The 26,266-nt window shown below is 36.9% G+C and overlaps 1 protein-coding gene across 1 annotated transcript in view; it reads right to left on the reverse strand.

Annotated features, from left to right (window-relative positions):
• si:dkey-225n22.4 (collagen alpha-1(XXI) chain) overlaps positions 1-26,266 on the reverse strand; it is an 83,692-nt gene that overhangs the window by 45,572 nt on the left and 11,854 nt on the right. Inside the window, exons 8-17 of the mRNA XM_059326509.1 lie at positions 23,692-23,865; positions 22,572-22,649; positions 22,429-22,440; positions 21,600-21,689; positions 18,833-18,886; positions 18,672-18,725; positions 17,511-17,564; positions 17,366-17,419; positions 16,291-16,344; positions 15,870-15,923 (exon numbers count right to left, since the gene is read on the reverse strand). Of these exons, the coding sequence (XP_059182492.1) occupies positions 15,870-15,923; positions 16,291-16,344; positions 17,366-17,419; positions 17,511-17,564; positions 18,672-18,725; positions 18,833-18,886; positions 21,600-21,689; positions 22,429-22,440; positions 22,572-22,649; positions 23,692-23,865 (678 nt within the window). The remainder of the gene's footprint in view (positions 1-15,869; positions 15,924-16,290; positions 16,345-17,365; positions 17,420-17,510; positions 17,565-18,671; positions 18,726-18,832; positions 18,887-21,599; positions 21,690-22,428; positions 22,441-22,571; positions 22,650-23,691; positions 23,866-26,266) is intronic.

A 26,266-nucleotide genomic window follows, 5' to 3' on the forward strand; every position in this document is an offset into this window, starting at 1 on the left:
TTGGGCTACATATATTTGTTGGATGGAAATTCTGTCCACAATTTAATTGAGTTCAACGAGCTCTTGACTTGGCGTTGACCCCTTTGGACCTGCTCTTGTTAAATGGTCTTCCTCTTAACCTGGATTCATCTGTGGTCTAACTATAGTCCTGGGTCAGTGCTGCAGATCTTCAAGTATGACACCATGAGGTTTAAAGCACTTTGTTCCTGTGCGAGCTCTGTGCAGACACAGAAGTTACCAGATCCCACCAACATATATTTTAAGTGCAGAGCTCTGCATATTGGCAGTGAGGAAACAGCTGAATTAGCTCTCCACTGCGTCTGTTTTCTTTTGAAGTGTCTCGCCGCACTACGCACATAAACCCATAAGAGCAGCAGACCTCATAATTACACAGCCAAGACGCCCATCACGGCCCAATAAACGACAAGATGACATACATTTCTGGATGGCTAGAACAAGAGAAAATAGACAAGTGCACGTTGAATGGCCTGACCTGAGAACAGACTAATCTGCTGCTTCACTCTGACACATATTGTTTAAGACGGAAGAGACTGTGAGTACTTGACGTCTCTGAGCCTAATCACTTGAATGAATTCTGGTAGGGGATCTAAAGGGAAAGTCAATAAAGGATAAAGACAGCTGGCAGAACAATTCAATGACAAAACAGAGGTTTTTTTTTTTTTTTACAAAGGATCAAACTAAACAGGCTGCTGTCACTAGTCAAGCAGTTCAAGCATGTCGAGGCAATGTTCATGAAAGAGATGGACAGGGCGAGATCAATAGGCCAATTGGTGCAGTGTTAGCAGGAACAGAGATTGTAGAGATGGGAAGTAAACATGGGAAGGGAGGGAGAAAAAAAAGATAGAAGAACCAGTTGTCAAGAATTCCTCTTGGATGCCTGTGCTTGGAGGTTTTCCAGGCAGGTACGACCTATAGGTAGAAGCAGAACATCCACAGTAGGGATTGCTATCTGCACTGTCCCATCTGATGGGAACACGTTGGGTTTCCCTGATCGTAAAGAAATCAGCATCTAACTATGCACAGCGTATCCGCTGATCATAGACGTCATGATCAGCAAATTAACCGGCATCGCTAACTGTACACAGAGTGTCCGGTGCTTGTTATAAACAAACAGATCGCTAAGTGAACTCCTCCTGCAGCAGCAGCACATACACACTGTACTGCTACAGAGCTAACTGTTAGCCTATTAGCAATTTGCAGACTGGACGCTAAGGGGTTAACATCCCCTCCGGCTCTGCAGCTGGGAGAGACTGCTGCAGGAGGACTGTGCCACTTCGACTTGTTCCTACTCTTCTTAACGAGCCGCCGACCCATTTGTCTCCAGTCGCTTTCTTGAAAAATAGTCGATAAGGGGGTCTGAAAAGTCACTAAATATAGCAACAAAGTCCTAAGTTGGCAACACTGCTTCGCCGGCTTTTACAAATGCTGTGTGTTGTTGTCGTATAGGGTACTACGTCACATCCCACTAAGTGATCTATCCTATCAGTAACCAGGCTTTTTTCAGGGGAGAAAAAAGGCCCTGCTCTTCTACAGGGACGAAAAAAGTCAGCTCCGGACGGCTTGTATTCAAATTAGGGGTGTTTTCAGTGAGACTCGCTTCATTCCAGGTATTGGGCTGTAGTGGAAACAGCCCTATTAACACTGAAAGGTACATACATGTTAGAACAGCATGGCTTTTAAGGCTTTGATGGAAAAGAGTGCATGTACTAGACTGTCCTGCCTGGAGTCTAGCTGTCCTCCCATTGAAAATTTCAAGTGTCCATTCCAAAAAGGTGACGTAACACTACTTGCCCTGTCCCAACTTTTTGGAAATGTGTTGCAGACATCAAATTCAGAATAAGTGTATATTTGCTATAAACAAGTTTATTAGTTTGATCCTTTTTTTCAGTTGTATATATATCAAAAAGGATTAGAAAATGGTTGCACTCTTTTTGTTTGTTTGTTTTAGACAGCAGCCTAACTTCTTGGGAATCGAGTCTTATAATCTTTGGTCTCAGATCTTTTGTTTTGGCGACAATGCACTGTGTTTGACCAGCAATTCATATTTTGGAAAAACATTCTCAGCATTTCCTGGAAGGCTAAAGGGCATGTTCACTGAAGTGTGTCAAATTACTGCTTTCCACCAAAGAAATAGTCCTAAAAACATTTGGAAGCCTGTCCTGTGCATATTGCAGAGTAACAGACATTCTTTCTAAAATATTTTTGTGTGTGTTTCAAATTCAAATACATGTTTATTATATGATGCCTTTACCAGGAAGTCCCATTGGGATCAAGAGAGACCTGGTAGCAGCCATACAAAACCACAAAAATATTAAAATGTCCCAATAAACATCCCAATAAATCAGAAGGAAAGCTAAACAACACAATGACCTCTCAAGAAAAACAACCACATGCCACCATCGCCATATTCTTTATGATGCCCTTCCAGAGCCGGCCCAAGGCATAAGCGAACTAAGCGACTGCTTAGGGCCCCGTGGCCACTAGGGGGCCCCCAAGAGCAATTAACAAAAAATATGTACATATAAATTTTTTTATTATTTTGCATGTATGAGTGACGCTTTCTATATGATCAAAGATATATTATTGTACAAAAATACAATTTTATGTCAACAACGCCAAGATAAAGGAATGTTTTCACGTTTTTCAAAAATAATAAACCAGATGACACTTTTACAGTAAAAATAATGCTTTACCATTTGGATTGTTGTGTAAATCAACCCCAAGTCACTCTATAGTTGAATGAGAAACAATTTTTAGATTAAAAAACACATGTGACACCATGGACATCATTCATTCATTGGTATCATTTGTATCATTATTGCATTGGTATTATTTATGGAATTAACTGGGACACCCCCTTAAATGTGTGAAGACATCAGGCTGACAATAGCATAATGTAAACAACACTACCATTGATCAACAATCAATATTATTGGCAGAAATAGAGGGCCCCGAAATTTAATTTTTCTTAGGGCCCCATGGAGGCTTGGGCCGGCTCTGTGCCCTTAAATTAATTGTTGGATGAGTTTCTAGTTTTAGATCTTTCTGCAGATAATTCCATGATCATTGTGCATGATAGGAAAATGCTTTTTTCCTAAGATCTGTCAAAACTCGAGGTACATTTAAAAGCAACCACTTTGAGAAGGGTAGCTGTCTACTACCAGAGCAGGTCAGGGAAAGTTTACAGAGGTTAGCTGAAAGTTTACCCAGCATCACTTTATAATTTTTCCCTATCGAACCTTTAGAAAACCTGCCAACTGCTACAGGACCGACTCGGTTCTCCCACCGTGACAAAAATAGAAGAAACAAAGCATCCTGGCAGCGAGGCTGATTAATTTTAACCTCAAATTATGCCACTACCCCAGAATGTATGTCTGTGCACTCTGTAACCATAAATATTGTATCCTGTGTGTGTGTTTAGGGGTGGGGGGTCACTATGTGTCAAGGGATGTGCCTCATTTGATTCACTGAGCATTTACATGAGTAAAACAGCACCTCCATAATCACCATGATAAATCACCTCATTAAAGAGCTTAATGAATGATGGTACAGCTATTATGTGTCTTTAGTATAATGTATTGTTCTGGAAATAGATTTTTTTATTTTTTTACCACACAGGGTTCTTAAAGTGAAAGGCCTGTTTATATGAGACGATGTTAGATGACAGACAGTAAGAGCTAAGAGCTTACTAAGAGCTGTCTAAGGCAGTAGTTCTCAACCTTTTTGAGTCGCGACCCCCAATTTAACATGCATGTTGTCTGTGACCCCCGCTCACTGAACAGAATCTCACACGCACAGTTCAGATCACCCAAAAAAGAAACAAAATGAGCAAAAAAGACACAAATTGACCACAAAATGATAAAAAAAAAAAACACAAAATGACCTAAAAAGACACAAAATGACCAAAAAAAGACACAAAATGACCAAAAAAAGAAACAAAATGACCAAAATAGACACAAATTGACTACAAAATGATCAAAAAAAGACACAAAATGACCAAAAAAGACACACAATGACCAAAAAAAGACATTAAGTGACCAAAAAGACACAAAATGATCAAAAAAAGAAACAAAATGACCAAAAAAGACACAAATTGACCACAAAATGATCAAAAAAAGACACAAAATGACCTAAAAAGACACAAAATGACCAAAAAAGACACACAATGACCAAAAAAAAGAAACAAAATGATCAAAAAAAGACACAAAATGACCAAAAAAGACACACAATGACCAAAAAAAGACATAAAAAATGACCAAAAAAAGACATTAAGTGACCAAAAAAGACACACAATGACCAAAAAAAGACATAAAAAATGACCAAAAAAAGACATTAAGTGACCAAAAAGACTAAAACACATTAACACACGCTGACTTCCAAAATGATTTGGCGATCCCCAGAAATCATCTCACGACCCCAATTGGGGTCCCGACCCCAAGGTTGAGAATAGCTGGTCTAAGGGACAGTTTCTACAACAGGGCTAGCCCTGTTAAACGGAAACAGTTGACACACTCGTGTCGTTTCAGCCACATCGTTTAACATTCATGTACATTCATGTATGGCATGTGCAAAAGGCTTTATTTTTACTGTAGAACATGTGCGTTTGTTTTGTTTGATGGGTGCATGCCTTGGTTTGTTATTTATTTAATATTTATCTTTTTTGCACTGACGGGAGAGCTGTGCCTCAATTTCGTTGTGCTAATGTATTTTTTTATACTTCCGTGCAATCACAATAAAGACTATTCTATTCTATTCTTTTCTATTCTAGCTCTTCAAAGTCCAACTACATTAAGTCCTTTTTGCAGAGACTGGTCTCCCCTCAAAAACATCAATATAGGACGTATACAGGCAGCAAAATACGACTCTTATTTACATGTTAGACTGTCCTCCACCAAGGAGAACAGGGTTCTTGTCCCATGTGGAAAAAAAAGTAAACAACTTTTTACGTAAGTCACATTTTACTTATGCTGCTGTGACGACTGAATTTCCTCACTACAGGATGAATAAAGTCTTATCTTATTATTCCAGCCAATCTGTATTTTCATTTGTTATAATTAACCCATAAGACCCCTTGTTACTAGGCTAAATTTAAACCAATTTAATCATTCTAATCTATTATTAGGGTGTCCTGTGTTGCATTTAACTTGTTCTGACCATATCTCCTGAACAAATTAAAGTCACAATTTTGATATATGTTATGGAGATGCAAAATAAAAAGGCAAAATTGTGTCTCGGTAAGCAGAAAATGTGTCTAGTTTTTTTCTATTTTAAAATAAATAAATAAATATGATAAACGCCCATTGTAACGTATATGTCACATCACAGATTTTTGACATTTATTTTTTTTTTCAAAACATCAAAAATGTGTTCTATGTGGTCCACTTATAGAACACATCCTTTAAGGAAAACTGGGTTCTTATGGGTTAAATACCAAATACCGATCTTGCTTTTATTCTGAAGGACTTTAAGTCTTCACTTTCACTAACTTCAAGGTCTTTTAAAAAAAAAAAGATCTGTGCTGGAGTGTCGTTCTTCCAAATGTTTTACCCACAAACTGTTCTTATCTTTTGCTGTCGTGACCCCTCAGTTTAATCATCTGTTTACCACATCAGTCATTTATCTTCTACCCCGGGCCCCCCGGGGGACTCTGTGCACATGTACTTGTGGTGTACAACTGATGATTTGGAGGTCTAACAGCCTGCAGGCTGGATAAGCTGTAACTTACACATGTAGTTAGAAAGTCTCTGAAGCCACGACAAAATTACAAGCACGGGGGTTAAAAATAAACCCACTGGCTTCTCTCTGATTTGTATAAAATTCTCATTTTAAACACTTAAAAAATCTTTCCACTTGTCTTACAGGTAACAGTTATACTCATAGTAATTATAGGGAAGGCATGAGTGATATACATAATCCTTATCTCTTTGTGACATGTAAACCTCACACAGCTGCATCTAAAAATTCATAATTTTGGGTGTAGAAAACTCAGAGCCTGATAATAAGAGACCTAAACCTACCACGAAGATAATAATTTTGAATGTGTTTCACTTATGTGTGAAACATCAAATCTAAAATTGAAATTGATGTATATAATAGGAAGTTGCTGAAAGAGCAGTTTTCTTTGTATGTGTGTGGGAGTGTGTGATTAAAGAGCATTGCTGACAGCCGTAAGCCTCGTACAGTATATCTAACTTTAGGCCTCATTAACATTCAATGGAGCTGTCATGGATGGAGGGAGAGAATTATTTACAGTCGATAGAAGATTTTTCCTCAGGCGGTGACCAAACTGTGAGCTAATTTGGTCCTCCATAAATAACATCTGGAGTTTTTTTTTTTTTTTTACTACTCTACTATGATTGGATGTTCTCTCCATGGTAGTTGTATGAGAACTGGCATAACGCTGGGCTTGCTCAGCAGGATTTGCAGGCTATATTCTGATGAGACCATATTCATAACACAGTCAAAAGACATCTGTGATATTAAATATAGCACATTTAAATAACAGGCTGGAGCCAGGATTTTGCAGATACTGAAGTTGTGAGTCCAAAGCTTCCCTAAAATGTTTGATGAGACACCAGAAAAACTTTCTCAAATTAATTAATTCAGATAATTTTCCAGTTATATTCTCTATATGTACACTACCGGTCAGAACACCCCAATTTTTTCCAGTTTTTTATTGAAATTCAAGCAGTTCAAGTCAAATGAACAGCTTGAAAGGGTACAAAGGTAAGTGGTGAACTGCCAGAGGTAAATAAAAAAAGGTAAGCTTAACCAAAACTGGAAAATAATGTACATTTCAGAATTTTTCAGGGAACAAGCAATGGGTTAACAACTTAACTCTATGGAGTCTTGGGCTATTTTGTCAATTTTTTAATTCTTTTCATGTCTTTGTAAGTCATTTTGTGTCTTTTAGTGTCTTTTTTTAGTCATTTTGTGTCTTTAGGTGTCTTTTTTGTCATTTTGTGTCTTTTTTGGTCATTTTGTGTCTTTTTTTAGTCCTTTAGTCCAACATAAAATGTGATTTTGAATCTTTTTTTTACTTTCAAAACACTATCATGCTCAATAAAGAATTTTAAATGTTGCAAATGTGCATTAATTTCAGAGTACACTGAGACATTAAACTGCATCATTTTCAATTAAATTCTGGAAAAGTTGGTGTGTTCTAAAACTTTTGACCAGTAGTGTATATTAAGTTAAGTTATTTTGTTTGTTTTTGACATATCACAAATGCATTTGTAATCTAAGTCTGCAAGGCTGTGCAGGGAGGACCCAGGGGACTACTATTTGTGTGCCATGTGAAACTAAAGGTTAACATTAAAGGGATAGTTCGGTATTTTGGACATTAAATTGAAATGAAGCATGAAATACTTGCCATTAGTGGATGCAAAGCTATTAGCTTACTTTCTGAGGTAAGCTAATACTTCTGCTGGTTCTTATCGTAGAATAGATAGTTTGGCAGGGTCACCAAAGTACAAGGTGCTTTATACACTACACTACTGGCAAGTACTTCATACAACTTAATGTCCAAAATCCAGAACTATCTCCCATAATAACCCTAGTATGTAACAAACAGACTTACAACAATAACAGACATAACAAACTTACTTATTTTAACCCAAACCATGATCTTTTCCTATCTGGGTTGCCTAAACATAAACAGCTTTGCTTCAATTATTAACATTAACCACGTATTAAAAACTGCAACTGTCATCTGAGATGTAGCTGCATTGTATGGGATTGTCATTTTTTCGAGGCAGGTTGGCAAATCAAGCCCAAGTTGTCTGTTGTCAGCAGTTACTGGAACAATGCGTGTATTTTCTGACTATTGGTCCATCTGACCCATATATGTTTCCAGTGGACAAATGTTCAGAATAATGAGCAGCACTAAAAACTCTCACTAACTGCACTTTTTGAAATACTTTCAATTTTTTGGAAAAACAAAAAAAGCTAATTCTAATATGTAATATGTATAGGATATTTCAAACTGACTCAGTAGCAAAAAATCTTTAAAGAGATAAAGATAGACAGTGAAGCCTATAGATCTCAGTGTAAAGGTTAACGACCACAGAGACAGAAGAAAATCCACTTCTGCTGCTCCTTAACTTGCAGATTTTCAGATAAAAGGTGTCCCGGGACACAGCTGAGGAAGTCTTTTACCACAGCTATTTGTTCAGCGTGTTGCTCTTTGATTGATGGAAGTTTCTTCCTCTGTGAAGACGGCTTAAAATACCCTGAAGTTACCTCACTGTGGCTTCAGGAAGACGTAAAGATTCAGCTCAGTTGATTTCTTGTACCTGAGCTGAATTGAAGCCTTGTTAGACCTGTGACACTGTCAGCTCACCTGTGGTGTATTTATATTCAGACTGCTCCAAAATAAATGTCCTTGTCAGTCCTCAACAAATATTAGAGAAAAGCTAACATTTGCACCAAAATACTTCAAATAAGTGCAGCCAAAATACTTACACTGCGTCAGTGATTCACAACCATCCAGTATGGGGCAAAATATGATTTATGACAGACATAGTGGATCTCACGCCATAAGATTTGAATTTGCTCATAACAGGAAGAGCATGTGGGAGATCACTGTAAAAATAAGTATCAGTGATTGAAATATCTTTATCTGCTAATCCAGCTGTTCTCAACCTTGGGTCGGGACCCCAATTGGGGTCGCGAGATGATTTCTGGGGGTCGCCAAATCATTTTGGAAGTCAGCTCTGTCTCCACTGTGTTAAAGTGTTCATATGTTAATGTGTTTTAGTCTTTTTGGTCATTTTGTGTGTCTTTTTTGGTCATTTTGTGTTTGTTTTTTTAATCATTTTGTGTCTTTTTTTGGTCATTTTGTGTCTTTTTTTGATCATTTTGTGGTCAATTTGTGTCTTTTTTGGTCAATTTGTTTCCTTTTTTGGTCATTTTGTGTCATTTTTTAGTCATTTTGTGTCTTTTTTTTGTCATTTTGTTTCTTTTTGGGGTCATTTTGTGTCTTTTTTGGTCATTTTTTGTGTCTTTTTTTGGTCATTTGTGTCTTTTTTGGTCATTTTGTGTCTTTTTTGGTCATTTTGTGTCTTTTTTTAGTCATTTTTTGTCTTTTTTGGTCATTTTGTTTCTTTTTGGGGTCATTTTGTGTCTTTTTTTAGTCATTTTGTGTCTTTTTTTGGTCATTTTTTGTCTTTTTTTGGTCATTTTTTGTGTCTTTTTTTGTTCATTTGTGTCTTTTTTGGTCATTTTGTTTCCTTTTTTTGGTCATTTTGTTTCTTTTTTGGGTGATCTGAACTGTGAGTGTGAGATTCTGTTCAGTGAGCGGGGGTCGCGGACAACATGGATGATAAATTGGGGGTCGCGACTCAAAAAGGTTGAGAACTACTGTGCTAATCTGCTGTGTCTGCTGTCTCTAACACACTTGGACACCAACCCAACAGTCTTTATTAGCTCATTCATAAGAGCCACTTCATCTCACAGATTAAAGCCTTCAGTCTGAAGACAATTCAGACCAAAGTCTGCATTTAAACCCTGACCTTTTCGCCGGAACATTACACTCAACAAGCCATTAGTCCTCCTTACAGCACATGCTGCTCTGCTCTGTTAAAGGCGGCTGCTTCCTGTTAATCATTAGGACGTTCAATGTTCCCTACAGTTTCAGGAAGAAATTCTGTCTGTTTGTTGGTCTTGGGGCATCTGTGATGCAACCCAGGTCAGGAAAACACGAGATTTTTCCAGGAATTTGCGATAAGCTAGCCAGCAGGCAGTATAGCCAGTCTTGTGTAGTCTAAAGCAAGTCTTATGTATTGAATCTTTACATAATACCTAGATACTGAACAAGATATCAACACCTTTGGTGGTCAAATGTTTACCACACAGCTGTGCACACAATGTACTCATTAACTTTGTTTAGTCTGAGCATCATACTATACTGTGTACGGTGTAAATATGAGCACTACACTACAAAAAAAGAAATGTTGGGTGAACTCAAAATTTCAAGGCAACAAACTTCGATAAAATTTCAAGTTGGACGATTAAACTAAATATTTTAAGTTTTGCTTTTGAGTTTGCTCAACTCTGAATTCTAATTTTTGTCATTTTTGTGAGAATCCAATTGGAGGCAGCACAGCCACAATGAGACTTCAAGTGCAACTCGGAAAGTTGGCTTTCCGCATTTCACAACAACGAAATAAGAGTTAGCCTCTTGTTTTGAACCCCAACGTAAAGATATAAGTAACAACAACTCAACAAGTTGTTTTTGAGCATGCAACTGGCTTGCTTTGTTGTGCTAACTTACATTATTTCCCTAAATATCAATAATTTACGTTTCCAAGTTTTACCAACTTAAAACATTGTTTCAGGCCAAAAAATACAATTTTGCTTTTCTGCAGTGTATAACTAAAGGTTGAACAGGTTGAACGGATAAAGTGAGGTTGTAAACATTTATGTTTAACAGCTCTACAGATTGTTTTTAGCATCCTGTTCCGTTTCTTACCGCACACAACGTCATTGTTTTGGTTCACTCTTATCTCTGTCATCAGCACTGTGCCAAGCAGCAGGCAGCTGCTTTCAGTGATAGAAACTCTGATGAAGCTGATGAGAAAGCCACAATACACTACCTACCCAGCAACAATCAGAACATCTAGAGACTAGCTGGTGAACAAAGTGGAGCATTTAGCTACTAAAAGCCACATTTTATTCTTGAGAAATGAACATTAACCATGATGCACAGGGCAACAGCCACACTGCAAAAAAAGAAAAGTTGGGTGAACTCAAAATTTCAAGGCAACAAACTTCGATACAATTTTAAGTTGGACAATTAAACTAAATATTTTAAGTTTTGTTTTTGAGTTTGCTCAACTCAACTGTAAGTTGTACTAACTTATAATTTTACATTATAAGTTATAGTAACTTTTAATCCTTACTTCTGCTAACTTCTGCAATGTGCTGAATTGGCAGGATTGTAACGCCGCTATGAAATGTCAGCTAATGTTCGGAACACAATTTTGAGTTAGCATTGATACGCTAATGGCTACTCTTGTAGCTGTAACAAGCAGCGCCGCTAGCATCAGTTAGCCGCTAGCTTTCGCTAATGACCGAATTTCACCGTTTTCCCGCATTTCACAACAAAGAAATAAGAGTTATCAGAACTATTGTCCCTTGTTTTGAACCCCAACTTAAAGATATAAGTAACAACAACTCACAAACTTGTTTTTGAGCAGACAACTGGCTTCCTTTGTTGTGCTAACTTTAACATTATTGCCCTTAATGTCAATAGTTTATATTTCCAAGTTTTACCAACTTAAATCACTGTTTTAGGCCAAAAAATACAAGTTGGCTTTTTTGCAGTGCATGTAATGACATCCCCCACAGACACACACAGGAGTGAGCTGCTAGCTGCTCTACACACACACAATGACTCTCAAAGGGGCATTAATGTGCTTCTGGTAACTGCCAAAGCTGAACCAGACTTTCTGGCCCAAACCCAATCTCCACCCTAAAATCTAAGCACTAAACACTCACCTGTTTGTGCAGGCGTATTGCTTGAATGTGTGATTTAATGAGCAATAATAATAATAATAATACATTTTATTTGTAATGCACTTTACATTACAGTAATCTCAAAGTGCTACAGGTTAAAAGCATAATTATAAAAAGGATAAAAAAGGAATAAAAACAGCTAAAAACAGAAAACATACATACATAATCTAAAAACCATCTAGATGGGAGGAACCAAATGTTTTGCTAAAAAGGAAAGTTTTTAGTCCTTTTATGGTGCCCTCAGGGTGTCAGGAAGGGCGTTCTACAGCACTTGAAATTGTAATTAAAAAAGGAATTATTATTATTATTAATCACCATTAAAAATAAAGAAAGCCAGAGAGAGATGTATTTGACAATCACCACTGTGGGATTTTTATTTCGCACCTAAAGTCAAGACAACCAAGGTGTTAATAAGACTGAATACTAGATCTTTTACTCTCAACGAAGGCGGACACATTTTTCTCTCCTCTCCTCCTTCCTTATCTCCCCTGCTTCACTCCTCTCATCTCGTCTAGTCTACTGTCTTATACTTTGAGAGAATCTCTCACAGAGAGTCTGGCAGTAGCTGCACACAGCAGGTTAGCTCAGATAACCAGATCTGTCCATGTTATACTGAGCGGCGGTCACTCAATCTCACCCGTGTCCCTGACCTTTAAGTCACACTGACTTGCCTCCTGGGGTTGTTTGTATTTTTATTAGGGCCGGAACTCGATTAAAAAAATAATCTAATTAATTAGAGGCTTTGTAATTAATTAATCGAAATTAATCGCATTTTAATTGCATATAAATATTTGACCTGAGAACAGTGACAAGTAATTTTTTTCACATGGATTTTTAGTATAGCCTACCATTGAATAATGACTGAATACATAAGCTTAAGCAACAAAAATATTGTTTATTTTTGTTCAAGTCCAACAGACCAGTGCAAGTTTTGCCATTAAGAATACTTTGGTTTTTGAAGTAAAACACAATCCACGCTAGCTACCACACTAGCCGCTAGCTGCTACATGTTTAGCATTGAGGTGATACTTGAGGCTGGATGTGCTGCGGTGATATGTGAATTCCTTGTTGCCTAGCAACACAACCATGCTCTTATGGACGCTTCCATCCGTTGGTTTTTAGTAACTAAATGTCCCATCATCCACGGGGCCAACCAAAGGTCTCATCAGCTTCTTCCTTCATGTTCACTGTGGTTTGTTGTTGTCTCAACTCATCAACGCTAGTTGGTGCTCCAGTATAATCGGTCCGCCTGAAACTCATCCAGTGAGAAACGTTCCGCGGTGCAAAAATAAGTGCGATTAAACTGCGTGAATTTTTTTAACGCGTTCATTTTTGTATAATTAATTAATCTTAATTAACGTGTTAAAGTCCCGGCCCTAATTTTTATATATGCTGGGTGGATATGTGATATGGGCACCATTGAATTTTATCAAGAAATGTATTTAGCAAATGCAATGTATTTCTTAAAGGATTGGTTGGATGGGTAGAAACAGTAAACACACTGGTTAACAGTTGGATAGAGTTAGTGTTGTTCAAAAATAACTCAAGCGTGACTGCTTACTGTTGCTCCTAAACACATTTACCACACACACACACACCCTGCCCCCAGACATCCACACATGGGCACCAACTGTGTGTTGTTTCAGTTCCCTGTGTACCACCACCCTCCAGTTGGTGCAGAGCACTTCCAGATTCTCGGGGAAAGTAGTTTATTATGATAACAGGAAGAGTCCCAAATTACTGAGCAGGCTGGCTGTGAGTCAAACTGGTAGAACACTCAAAGGAGTTCAGAGAAGACTTAAAATAGCATTGCACACTTGTAGCTGGTGGGCGTGCTCCCATGCTTGCAGATGTGTGCATGTGCTCTTTCATTAAGCCACTTGTTCTTTTCAAGTTACCACAGGGGATCATCCCATATACAATACCAATGTGGCCTGCGCTCCTGCAGCGGTGTTAATTTCATTATCTGACAGAAGTGGAGTGGTTTAGATTGATGCATTTAAGGTTGTTTGATGATCTCTCAGTTGTCACATAATGCTTTCAGCTAAACATGGAAACAGATATGACTGGGAGAATTCACACAGAAAGCTACTCACTTTTCTTTTGCGCTACCATTGTAAAATATTGATATCTTGATGACTCAGTGTGCTCCAATTTGCACTTGTTACCATCTTTAGGATTCCTCTGGGTGGATACAGGAAAGTACTGTAGTAGTTAATTTATGCATTGAGATGTCACTGCATCAAAGCCAGAACTTGCTCCCTTATTTTGATTTATTTCTGGCATCTCATTGTTTCATTAAGAATAGAATAGAATAGAATAGAATAGAATAGAATAGAATAGAGTCTTAATTGTCATTGCATGGTAGTATAAAAAAATATGTTAGCACAATGAAATTGAGGCACAGCTCTTCCGTCAGTGCAAAAAAGATAAATATTAAATAGATAACCAACTAAGGCCAGACCCATCAAACAAACAAACAAAAAAAAAAGGACATCGCACACAAATCACAAAAGCAAGGGACTGTAAACAGAGAAACATGGCAAAGGAAAAAAACCTATTGCACATGTCACACAAAGAAAAAGCTTATTGCACATGTGATACAGTAAAAAATAATTGTCTGGAGAGGACAAATTTAGATTCCTGTAGACATGTCTCATGACAAAAAGCTTTTGTTATACTGTAGGTCAATATACCATTTTACAGCAGACATGTTGGCTTGACATAGCAGAAAAAGGAAGAAAAATGGGTGGGGAAAAATATGGAAAATAATCTAATTGTGACCAATTTGTGATTGCAACATAATAAAAGTCTTCCTCTAACTTTTTTCTTATCTGTATTTTTAATTATTGTCATTGAAAAATAATTATGATTCCGACTAATCTCCTGTCAGTCACAGTATTGTAACAAATCAAATGAAGTGCACATGGAATGGCTCTACCCTTCTAAATAATTTATGTAACTCAAAGCCTCATTACAAACATGTTGTTCCCATTCCTCGTAAGCCACACAAATTTAAGCAACACTTCCACACAGCCGCACCACCAGCATCGCCTGGTTTGGTGCTAAAACATCTAAGGCAGTCTACACTGAGAGCAAAGACATGTCCACACAGGTTGAAAATGTTTCATCTTGAGTGAAAAATGCAAACATATTCCTGGTTTTCATAAATCTGCTTTATAAATGTACACAAATGAGAGGGGAAAGGAGAGGAGCCTCTGAGATCAGTCATTGACTAATCTGTCACACAGACACTCACAGCCAATCGCCACACACACTCTGTGTAGTCCTAGCTACTAGCTAACATCTGTACAGTTGTTTCACCAGCTGTTTGTGGCAAATTAACCCAGACTTCATAAACAGTCCAGCTGTTAAATTTGTGTCAATTTGTGCAGGAGCTGAAAAGTCACTTCACTTTCTGTCTGAACACACCTTTAGACAATAGTGTGCTTCCATTTTTTGGAGTAAATCCCTGCAGGTTTGGTTGTAGTGGAAGGTTTTCCCAGAAGAGTGAAGTCTGTTATAGCGGCACACAGTCTTAAAGGGATAGTTCAGGATTTTGGACATTAAGTTGTATGAAATACTTGCCAGTAGTGTACTGAATGCAGAACTATTATCTTACTTAGTTCCTGCAAGGTGGCAGGGTTCTCGTGCATGTAAGAAACCAACTTTACTTGCATTATTTTGTTTCTTGAAAAAAGCCAATAAATACACACTGCAAAAAAGGTGTCTAAAAACAAGATAAAAACACTAAATCTGAGGGAACTGATCTTGCTGCATGGACAGATAATATCACTTGACAAGATTTCTTAAATTAAGATCTAGAAATAATCATGTTGTACGCTTAAAAAAAAAAAACTCTTAAAACAAAACAAATATTTATATATGTAAATTATGTAACACTTCTAAATCTAGAGGGTTTTTTTTATCTTGGTAAGAAACAAATAATTGTCAGTGCATTCTGCTCGGGCCAGTTCATCGCTGCTTGAAGCTTTAATTTATCATGTTTTAAGAGTTAATTTCGTATTTTAAGCGTCCAACATGCTTATTTCTAGATTTAATAATCTTAATTGAAGAAATCTTGTCAAGTGAAATTATCTGTCCATGCAGCAAGATCATTTCCCTCAGATTTAGTGTTTATATTTTGTTTTTAGACACACCTTTTTTGCAGTGCACTTACAGTGAGTAGTAATATTACTACGCACATGCTGGCTTTTAGAATGAATGAAATGTTGAACAATCAAGGAGTGTAATGTGAGGATGTCTGTTTATTTGGTGCATGTAGTGTGTCTTCCACCTCGTCTCCTAGTACTGCTACAGTCTGCACTAACCTTTGGTCCTGGAGGCCCAACAAGTCCGCCTGTGCCTGGTAGTCCTGGCTCGCCCTGGTTGGACAACAAACACACTCAAAGTGGAGCGGGCAAAGTGGAGGAGCAACAGCCAAATTCAACACTATTACAGTAATTAGCTATCCCACTTCAAACACTGGTAAGACTGCAGGGACTGCTGTGACAGGAGGAAATCCCAAACACACACACACATCCACAGAGGAAGCCAAACCCTTAGAATTAGAGAACTGTTCTCTCTACTTGTATTTATAGTAGGATTATTGACTGTGCATCTGGTTTGACGTCAGTAGGTTGTTAGATCTGGCATAATATTCTATTTTCATGAAGATTTCATGGTTTCACATTCATTCAGTAACACTGGTTCAATGCAAGTTGTAGACTGTTGAACAAAACTGGATCTTACCATCAGTCCGGCTTCTCCTGGAGGTCCCGGCTCGCCTCTCTCACCAGGAAGGCCCTGTATACAAAGACATCTGCTGATATATTGTAGTATCAAGTACTGTAGTACCAAGTATCTATACCTCATCAGTCGTCACTATTTTTCTATGTTTTTTAATACTTTTAACTCAACAGGACACTGAAAGTATCTCCACAAACTGAGGAAAATATCTCATGTTAGAGCTGGAACACTCACTGTGGCATTACATACAAATACAACAAATCAAATTATATCTAATTTTTTAAGAAAGACATTCTGGCCTCGTGTATTTGTCTACCCCCTAATTTGGTATTCTGTTGGAGCAACATAGAAAATGCTTTTTGAAGGACCACTCCAGACTCTCATGTTAATGTCCAGCTGGCTCGGTAAACGTGATGTAATGCCAAACAAGCCTCGTCCTCCAGGCAGATTTCTTACAACAGAAAAACACATCGCTTCATTACCGAGACAAGATGATCACAGTGAACGCTCGGTATGTGTGTGGTAAAATTAGCCCACGGATAAGGCCTCTAGTTCTAGCCACTAGTTGTTCAGGGATGTTCAGGATCCCTATGTGTTTATGAATAGTGCCTCTGACATTGGTGCATGCTAGGTGCTGTAGCCTTTCACATACTGTTAATGTAACTTTTAATAATAGTAATGTTAACTTTTTACTTAGACAGGGCAGATGTTTGTATATGTATAGGGTTATATAAACTGTATGTGTGTAAATGTTTATATGTTTATATATACATCTGTATAATGGTGTGTATGTGAGTATGTGTATGTATACGTATGCATTTAGTTTATTTTTTGTTTGTTTATTTTTCGGTTCAAAAAGAAGAATTAGTAAATGAAAAATGAAAATGAAAAAAATAGAGTAAAGAGTAGCAAAAGTAAGACAAGAACATCGGTTTGGCCTGTATCATGCAACAAAATAAAAGTAATATACTACAGTAGAGTGTCTGTGTATTAGTCTGGTAAGAACTGACTGTGTTTTACAAAGTGTTTAATATTCATTCTCTGACTGTTTTAACCATTGTTGTATGAATAGTCTCACCTTGGGTCCTGGGGGTCCTGGTTCTCCTGATAAGCCAGGTTCCCCTGTGTCTCCCTGGGAAGTATCAACAGAATAGCTACTGTCAGGTCTGGCATCAGATTAGAAAAGCTACAACACTGACACAACTGCTTCTTTAAAGACTTACCTTGAGACCTATTGGACCGGGCTCCCCTCTTAATCCGGCTGGGCCAACATCACCCTGTCCAGCCAAGGGAAGACAGGAAGTCAGAGCATGCAATCAAACTCATTTACATAAATAAGAGGTATAAAATATTTGATATGTCCATTACAAACTCTAAAGAGCATTTTCAATTATTTACCACACTCAGTGACAGAGATCTCTCCATACCCTAATTTCAGCAAAGGTTTGGTGACCATGTTTAAGTCATGAACTTTGAACAATACACAATCTAGAGATCTTGATTTGATGACCTGAGAGGTCTACTACATACAAAAGAAGCTAAACCGGGAATCCAAAGAAGTCAAATTTGAAAGTTTTCCAGGTTCAACAGAAACATAAAGCTTGATATCGTCTATATAGAAAGGGACACAGCCAAATTTGTGGACATTGTGCTTTAAAGGAAGAATATAAATGGAAAATAAGACATGTTCGAGGAACTTCACAGGGTCAGAGGAGCAAAATCAGGCACTTCGTCAATAATGGAGACAATTAAGTTACAATTTGATAAATACGTGGAAAATAATTTAAGTACTATCCCAGATATATCCATGCACATCATCAGATCATCTAATAAAATATTGTGTGAAAATAAATTTAGAGATAGCTCTGTAGTTCTGGGATTGAGCCAAGACTAAAGCTGACATGAGTCTATTTAAATGGATTTTGTCATTCATTCCTCGTTCAGATTGTTATTATTAGACCCTGACCGATTTTGCACCAATATTACTCTGCAAATGTACTCAAAAGGCTGTTTTCTTCTTTAACATTATTATACATCACTGTATACATACAATGCATTACATTGTCAACCAACTCTATAAATGAACACTGAGAAAATAAAGAATTGATAGAAATAAAATAATCAGTGAATGTTTTGTACCCTTCGATGGCTGACCTTTTAATAAAGAATTAAAAAAATTAAAAGATCAATAACTAACAGCATTTCTGAATCACTTCATGCATCATTTTCTGCATTATATTTACAAAAAGAAGATTCAGAATTCGGCCCATATTGGACAACATATACGCTTATACCAATAGATACCAATATGCCTGTTATAGGCCAATATCAGCCCAAGAATATCAGCCAAAGAATATCTAGGTAAGATGCATATGATTTTTTACCTTGATCCCTTGTAATCCAGAAGGTCCAGATACCCCAGCTTTACCATCTTTACCCTAAGGACAGAGACATCACAAGCTAATTATATCTTGTGCAGACAGCATGTATCATAAATACTGGTGATAACAGTATGAGGTGGTGAAAAGAAACAATTAGCACTTACAGGCTTACCATCAGGTCCTGGTGGTCCTTCCCTCCCTTTCTCTCCTCGGAAGCCCTGTAGCATTAAAACATCATGGCACACACAATATGATTCAAAATTTAAAATACATAGGTTTTAATCAATGCAAATGGCTTTATTGTCGGCAATGTTTGTCTGCCAGATGAAAAAATATCTCAACAACTATTGGAGATGGACAACTCTGGGTCAAAGGTAGTGATGTGCCAATGAAGCCTCATGAACCATTTTCTGTATTTTCTAAGCCGACTAGATGGCGCACTTGGTTTAAAGAAAAAGGCTCAAGCAATGCCAATTGAATTTGCTTTCAGGTCTTTGGTGAACAGAGTGCTCCATCTAGTGGACTCAGAAAATAAAGAAAATGGTTCATGAAGCTTCATTCGCCCATCACTAGTCAAAGGACAGAGCATATGCTGTACAGATTGTAATTGTCCTCTGAAGCAAATTTGTGATTTTGGGTATATAAAAGATATTGAATTGTATTTAACTAATTTATGGGATGTATTGCAATGACAGTCATCATTTGCAGAAGATATACCAAAATACTTGGGTGATCCCCTGAGCTTTCCTCTAGCACCACCGGACTTTTTCTTATAGTTTCAATTAGATTGGAAAGTGGATTGGATGGATTACCATACAATTTTCCCAAATTAATTGTCAGTACTTTGGTAATTGTCTGATTTTACAAGGGCAGCTGTCGTTCAGATGATATAGAGGGTGAAGGGTTAGTGGTTTAATCTCTGGCCATGGCAGTCTTTATGTCAAAGTGCCCCTGGGTAAGATACCGAACCCAAAACTGTTTGTTTTTTTAAAAAAAATTACACTCAGTGTTGTGTTTGTGAATGTTTTAAAGTCTGATGTCATTTCCAAACTCAGCTTTACTTTCTGTTTAGTGCTATTAAGCAAACATTAGCATGCTAACACGCTAAATTAAGATGTGGACGTGGTAAACATGTAAACCTACACTGCAAAAAAAGGGAGTGTATAAAAATCAGCATAGTCATTGTGAACAGGTTCCAACTTGAATGCTAACACCTAGCTCAAAGCACTGCTGTGCCTATTGCTTATACAGTAGACTATCACTCAATATAGCACATGCTAAAAAGTTCAGATGGAGCCTCCACTTCTCTTGGAAGAGAAGCTCTCCAAAATACTCTTTGATTTTTGGAGATTTAAAAAAACTCCCTAGGACAACTTATACTACTGTGACTCATTCGAAGTGAGTCACTACATCTAAAAGTCATTACTGGTCATTAGTAGAGGACAGAAGTTGAGGTCTGGGAATCTATATTTTTGGTATAATGCACCAAAAATATTACATGTCAAATACACACAAATGAGTTCTCTAGTTTTCAATTTGCCTGTTGTGGTGTCTCCTCCCTCTCATATAGTAGCAAATACCACTGTGGGTCATCATGTGTAATAACCTCCAATATAATGATAGACTCCAGTTGGAACAGATGTATAATTCAGCACAGGCTGTTACATCATAGTTGAGCAATGGGTTCTGTACACCAGTTTGGTGCTTAAAGACCAAGCTATGAACACAACCAGAGGGGCAGGAGGTAAGTCATTTATTACAGTTTTTCTCAGTCTCTTTGGTGCATTTCTCACATCAATATTAACATTTGCACAACAGTTAGTTCAACCTCCACAACATTTAGTCATTTGTGCTCATCATAGTAGCAGTTTCTCATTCCTTACAACAAATTACAAATGCTTTTGGACATGCATCAATTGCTTTCATATAAATCTCTGCTGTTCTATAACATTATCATTGCTTATGTCATGTCAGTCATAATTAACTATACGTGTGAATGCTGAATAGTCATTCCATATAAAACTAATACTCCTCATTTCATTGCTCGAGTCATTACATACAAAAATATTGAACTAGCTGTCAAAATCTGTCAAATTTTATTTTAAAAAATTTAATCTCTATTTTTTACTGAAAATGTCTCTGGAATTGAATACATTTCTCTCAGATGAAGCTCAGCTTTCACTGATGAGAAGGGCTGTGTGAAGCATTAGTTGAACCAATGATAAGCCACTTCTCTACAATCACTCAGAGCTGAATCCATAAACCCATAAACACTTTACAACATATATGAACCAGCAGGACATAGTGAGGACCATTTCTACAACACTGGACTGTCACAGCTCGACCCAAAGGGACGCCATGTTTTTTGTAAATAAGGGTGTTTTTTTTTCCTTTTGCACAATGGTGTGAACAAATTAGAACTGCAAAGAGCATATGCAATAAAAATGTGAAACATACATATTCAGTATGTTGTACTCAGTTACCTCACTAAATACAGTAATGTGTAACTTTACTGTAGTTTTCAAATGGCTGTGTAAATAGTATATAGTCTGTCTGGAGCATTTTCAGGTAGCGTCACCAAGATCTGACTTTTTTGCATTGAAAAACATTTCCAGAGTAAACTGTCATAATGAAAACATGACAGAGACATTTGACTATCTTGTTCATAAACATGGTGTCAGGACTTTTCATCTTGATGACACTTTCATTGACATGAATACTTGTTTTTGAGGAATGAGCTATGATCCATTTTGAGCTAGTGACACGCTTTTGCAGGTTATCAACTAGGTTTTGCAGGTTGTACGAATTGTTTTGAGAAATGCACAAACTGTTGTCCAAATGCAAATAGTGCTGTGAGAAATGCACCAAAGCGACTGAGAAAAACTGTAAATGTCCTTTGAGTGTTATCGGATAAAGCGATGTGTGTCTGACCATGCGTCCTGGCAGGCCGGGCGGCCCTGCTGCTCCGACTACACAGTTGCAGTCTTCTTCCTCCACTGTTGCTGTTCGATTCAGAGGACACTGTGAGGATAGAAACAATAGGGTCAGGTTCAGGAGTTAAGGTTTATGGTTTAAACATTTGTAAAGTCAAACTTCAGTCCCTGTACAACAGTAGTTCTCAACCTTTTTGAGTCGCGACCTAGCCTGGGTATACCCATACTGCCTTGCACGTAACCACGCATCCTCTACGGAGAAATGAATGGCTGGTTTCCAGACTAAATCTCATTTGAGGTTGGTCTGGTGTTAGCCAGGCTAATATAGACCCTCAATTTAACATGCATGTTGTCCGCGACCCCCGCTCACTGAACAGAATCTCACAAGGACAGTTCAGATCACCCAAAAAAGAAACAAAATGACCAAAAAAGACTCAAAATGACCACAAAATGACCAAAAAAGACACAAAATGACCGGAAAAGACACAAAATGACTAAAAAAAAGACACAAAATGACCAAAAAAGACACAAATTGACCAGAAAATTATCAAAAAAAGACACAAAATGACCACAAAAAAAAAATGACATAAAAGACTAAAACACATTAACACATGAACACTTTAACACAGTGGAGACAGAGCTGACTTCCAAAATGATTTGGCGACCCCCAGAAATCATCTCGCGACCCCAATTGGGGTCCCGACCCCAAGGTTGGGAATAGCTGCTGTACAAGACTTCTAGTCAGTTATTTCCCCTGTGCTATTACCTTTGCACTTTGCAAATTCAGATTGAAAGTGTGTAAGAAACAGGATAGAAACTACACTTACCCTTTCATCATCCTGTAGAATAAGTGAAGAGAACAAGAGAAAGAATAAAAAAAGGTCAGCATTGTGCTCTCATTGATGCAGACACATACAGAAGTACAAAATGTGACCTTTGTAGATTGCAGTAGATACAGTGGAGATCATACCACAGAGTAGATCTCACAGGCTGTTTCTCTCTCACTCTGATGAGGATCACAGTACAGACGCAGCTTCTGAATCTCCAACTGAATAAAAAGACAATAAAAAATGGAAATGTGGTGAGGAAAATAGATGATGTGATATTATTGAATGTGTGCTCTGTGCTCTCTGAGTGCTCTTCTAGTTCACCAGATCTTTTATTTTATCTTTACTACATTTTGTCAGTTTCTTAGGTCCATTCATTCCATTGCCTTGGTATGACAATTCATGTTATGTTCACATGAAGAGAAACAAGAGAGCAGGAGGAAAGAAAAAGAAATAAGAATATCTAAATTAAATAGAAAGATATAACTCCATATCTTTCATAAAGTATATCAGGATGAGCATATTTCATTATTATTTATTAACACTTATTATTTTACTTTACTTTTTGTTGAACCTTCTTGCATAATTATGCTATTTATCATTTTTAATAGGTTTAAAGTGTTACATCAAAAGCATGTTGGGAACTAAACAATGAAACACTGTAAATGAATATATCAGCTAAAACAGTATTTTTTACAGTTTTGTTTTTTGACTCTACTGTAAAATACACTGTAATATGTATTTAATGTAATATATATATACAAGCCATCACTGTAATTTTTGCATTTATCTTTTGTAAAAAAATAAAAAAAATTCTCACTGCTAAATGTACTAAACACCATATCTCTAAAAAAAAAAAAAAAATACACTGTAATATTTAATAGTAAAATCTTTCATTTATGCATTTTCATTTATAAAGTATTTTCTTGTCATCAGCGTTTCTTTTGATGGAAAAATATTTATACAGTAAAAAATTTTATAAAATGGCAATCTTTAACCTGAAATCAATAGTGTCAATATCTTTTTACCGTAATATTAAATAAAGTTCTACCATATTTATTACGGTAAAGTTCTGGCAACCACAGCTGCCGGTTTTTTATCATAAAAACAATAGGTTTTTTTTTACAGTGCACCTGAATCTGCACTGAGCTGATCACTGACTCAATAACTGGCAGGTGTGAGTCAAGGGAACTGAAGTGAATTGAAGTGAACTGAATTACATTGAATGTCTTTTCTCCCCTGATTTCTGGTGTGATTACTCACAGGTACAGTGATGTCTGTTCCTCGCCTCTTAGCCACCTGTGTCTCCCCATTGATGTAAATGGGCTCCACCGGTTTCAGCATCATTTCCCGGATCGGTTGATCATCAAGAAAACTGGTGACCTGCCGCGGTCTCACCAGGAGTTTGAGCTGATGCCACTTTCCATCATACAGATTCTGAGAGGAAGAGCAAATACATAAACACGTTAGATTTTATCTTAAATACACAGTCGCCCATAAAGTTGGAATAAAATATTTTTTAACTCTTTCCATATTATGTGCCTCTGGAGTGTGGAAATAAGCATGTTGAACGCTTTAATTAAGAAATTAACTCTTAAAACAAGATAAATTATCTAACACTTCTAAATAAAGTTTTTTTTAATCTTGGTAAACAAATAATTTGCAGTCCAGTTCATCACTGCTTGCAGCTTTAATTTATCTTGTTTTGAGAGTTAATTTCTTATTTTAAGCATTCAACATGCCTATTTCTAGATTTAATAATCTTAATTTAAGAAATCTTGTCAAGTGAAATTATCTGTCCGTGCAGCAAGATCATTTCCCTCAGATTTAGTGTTTTTATCTTGTTTTTAGACACACCTTTTTTGCAGTGTGCTGTCCATTTACCATTTACTCACTTACAGTTTTTCACAACCGCTATGACCCGTTGTTCAATACTTTTACCGCTTTTTCAAAACTCTTCACACAGTTACCACAACATCAGCCTGTGTGGGAGATACAATTAACACAATTCTTCTTCTTTTGACACAAAATACACACATTTTACACATTTAAAATTAGTTTTAACTCCTTTTACACACAAGCTCAATCAAGACCAAAACAGTAGACGTTAACTGGTGAATTTTCAATTGCTTTCACACAGTTTGTCAAAACAGAAAACCTCATGTTCAAAACTAATGAATTGAAGATTACATTGATCACAGCTTCTGCTCCTTTTTCTTTTTGTCTATTTGGCAATACAGTAATGAATGACAGCTGATTTTTTTTACCTCTTTACTCTACTGTAAGTCATTTTAATTTGCAATACAGTAAAATGTTTACTGCAAATCCTGTCATTCACTATCTTCTTCTTTCATACGTAAACATTCTGCAAAGCTGCTCTGACACGGCTCGTTCACTTTCTGTACTGAGTGTTGTACAAAAAAGGACCAAAATTCATGGCCAACAAATGAAAAATGAAGAACATCATCACAAACATTGTATCTATGGAGGCTATTTTGTCCATTTTTGAATCATTTTCATGTCTTTTCATGTCTTTGTAAGTCATTTTGTGTCTTTTTTAGTCCTTTAGTAAAATGTGATTTTGAATCTTTTTTTACTTTCAAAACACTATCATGGTCAATAAAGAATTTTACAGTAAATGTTGCAAATGTGAACAAAGGTCGCAAATACAACATATACGTAAGAGGGTTCCATCCAGTTCTATCATTTTATACTAAATCTATTTGAGCTTGTCTCCAGATTTACTTGGTATATCATCATCAAACTGAAACTGGCCTCATGGAGTTTACAGCCAGAACTTTAGAGGTAAATTTACAGTAGGGCTCCACGCTGCTTTGTTTTCTAGTCTGGATGATGAAGAAGTCATGCTTTGGAGCTTTTGGAGACTCCAGAGGGTTAATTTACATGTATGATCAATACAATAATCTGTTGATTGTAAAAGAAAAAGGAAAAAAAGTAGATAAGAAACATGCAAAGTGATTCGGTTTTGTGTTCTTCCATCAGTTGTCAGTGTTTTTTATGACACGGTGCTGTGACTGACTAAATGTTTCTGTTGGAAGACAACGTGTGTCAGTGTTTTGGTAGATTTGGTGAACTGTGTTACAGTTTTTCACAACCGCTATGACCCGTTTGTCAGAACCTTAAAAACTTTTTCAAAACTGTTAACGCACATCACACCTGATACACTCAATCCCCCAAACAGTTAATTTCATGGTCAAAATCACCCAGTGTAACTAAACACAGACACACACTTCCAAAATACAATAATACACTAACACAATTGACCAAATCTACCAAAACACTGACACACGTTGTCTTCCAACAGAAACATTTAGTCAGTCACAGCACCGTGTCATAAAAAACACTGACAACTGATGGAAGAACACAAACCGAATCACTTTGCATGTTTCTTATCTACTTTTTTTCCTTTTTCTTTTACAATCAACAGATTATTGTATTGATCACACATTTAAATTAACCCTGTGGAGTCTCCAAAAGCACCAAATCATGACTTCTTCATCATCCAGACTAGAAAACAAAGCAGCGTGGAGCCCTACTGTAAATTTACCTCTAAAGTTCTGGCTGTAAACTCCATGAGGCCAGTTTCAGTTTGATGATGATATACCAAGTAAAACTGGAGACAAGCTCAAATATATTTAGTATAAAATGATAGAACTGGATGGAACCCTCTTATATGGTAGATTTGCAACCTTTGTTCACATTTGCAACATTTACAATTCTTTATTGAGCATGATAGTGTTTTGAAAGGAAAAAAAAAGATTCAAAATCACATTTTATGTTGGACTAAAGGACTAAAAAAAGACACAAAATGACACAA

The sequence above is a fragment of the Centropristis striata genome, chromosome 23 (genome assembly GCF_030273125.1).
Source record: "Centropristis striata isolate RG_2023a ecotype Rhode Island chromosome 23, C.striata_1.0, whole genome shotgun sequence".
Classification (NCBI taxonomy): Eukaryota; Metazoa; Chordata; class Actinopteri; order Perciformes; family Serranidae; genus Centropristis; species Centropristis striata.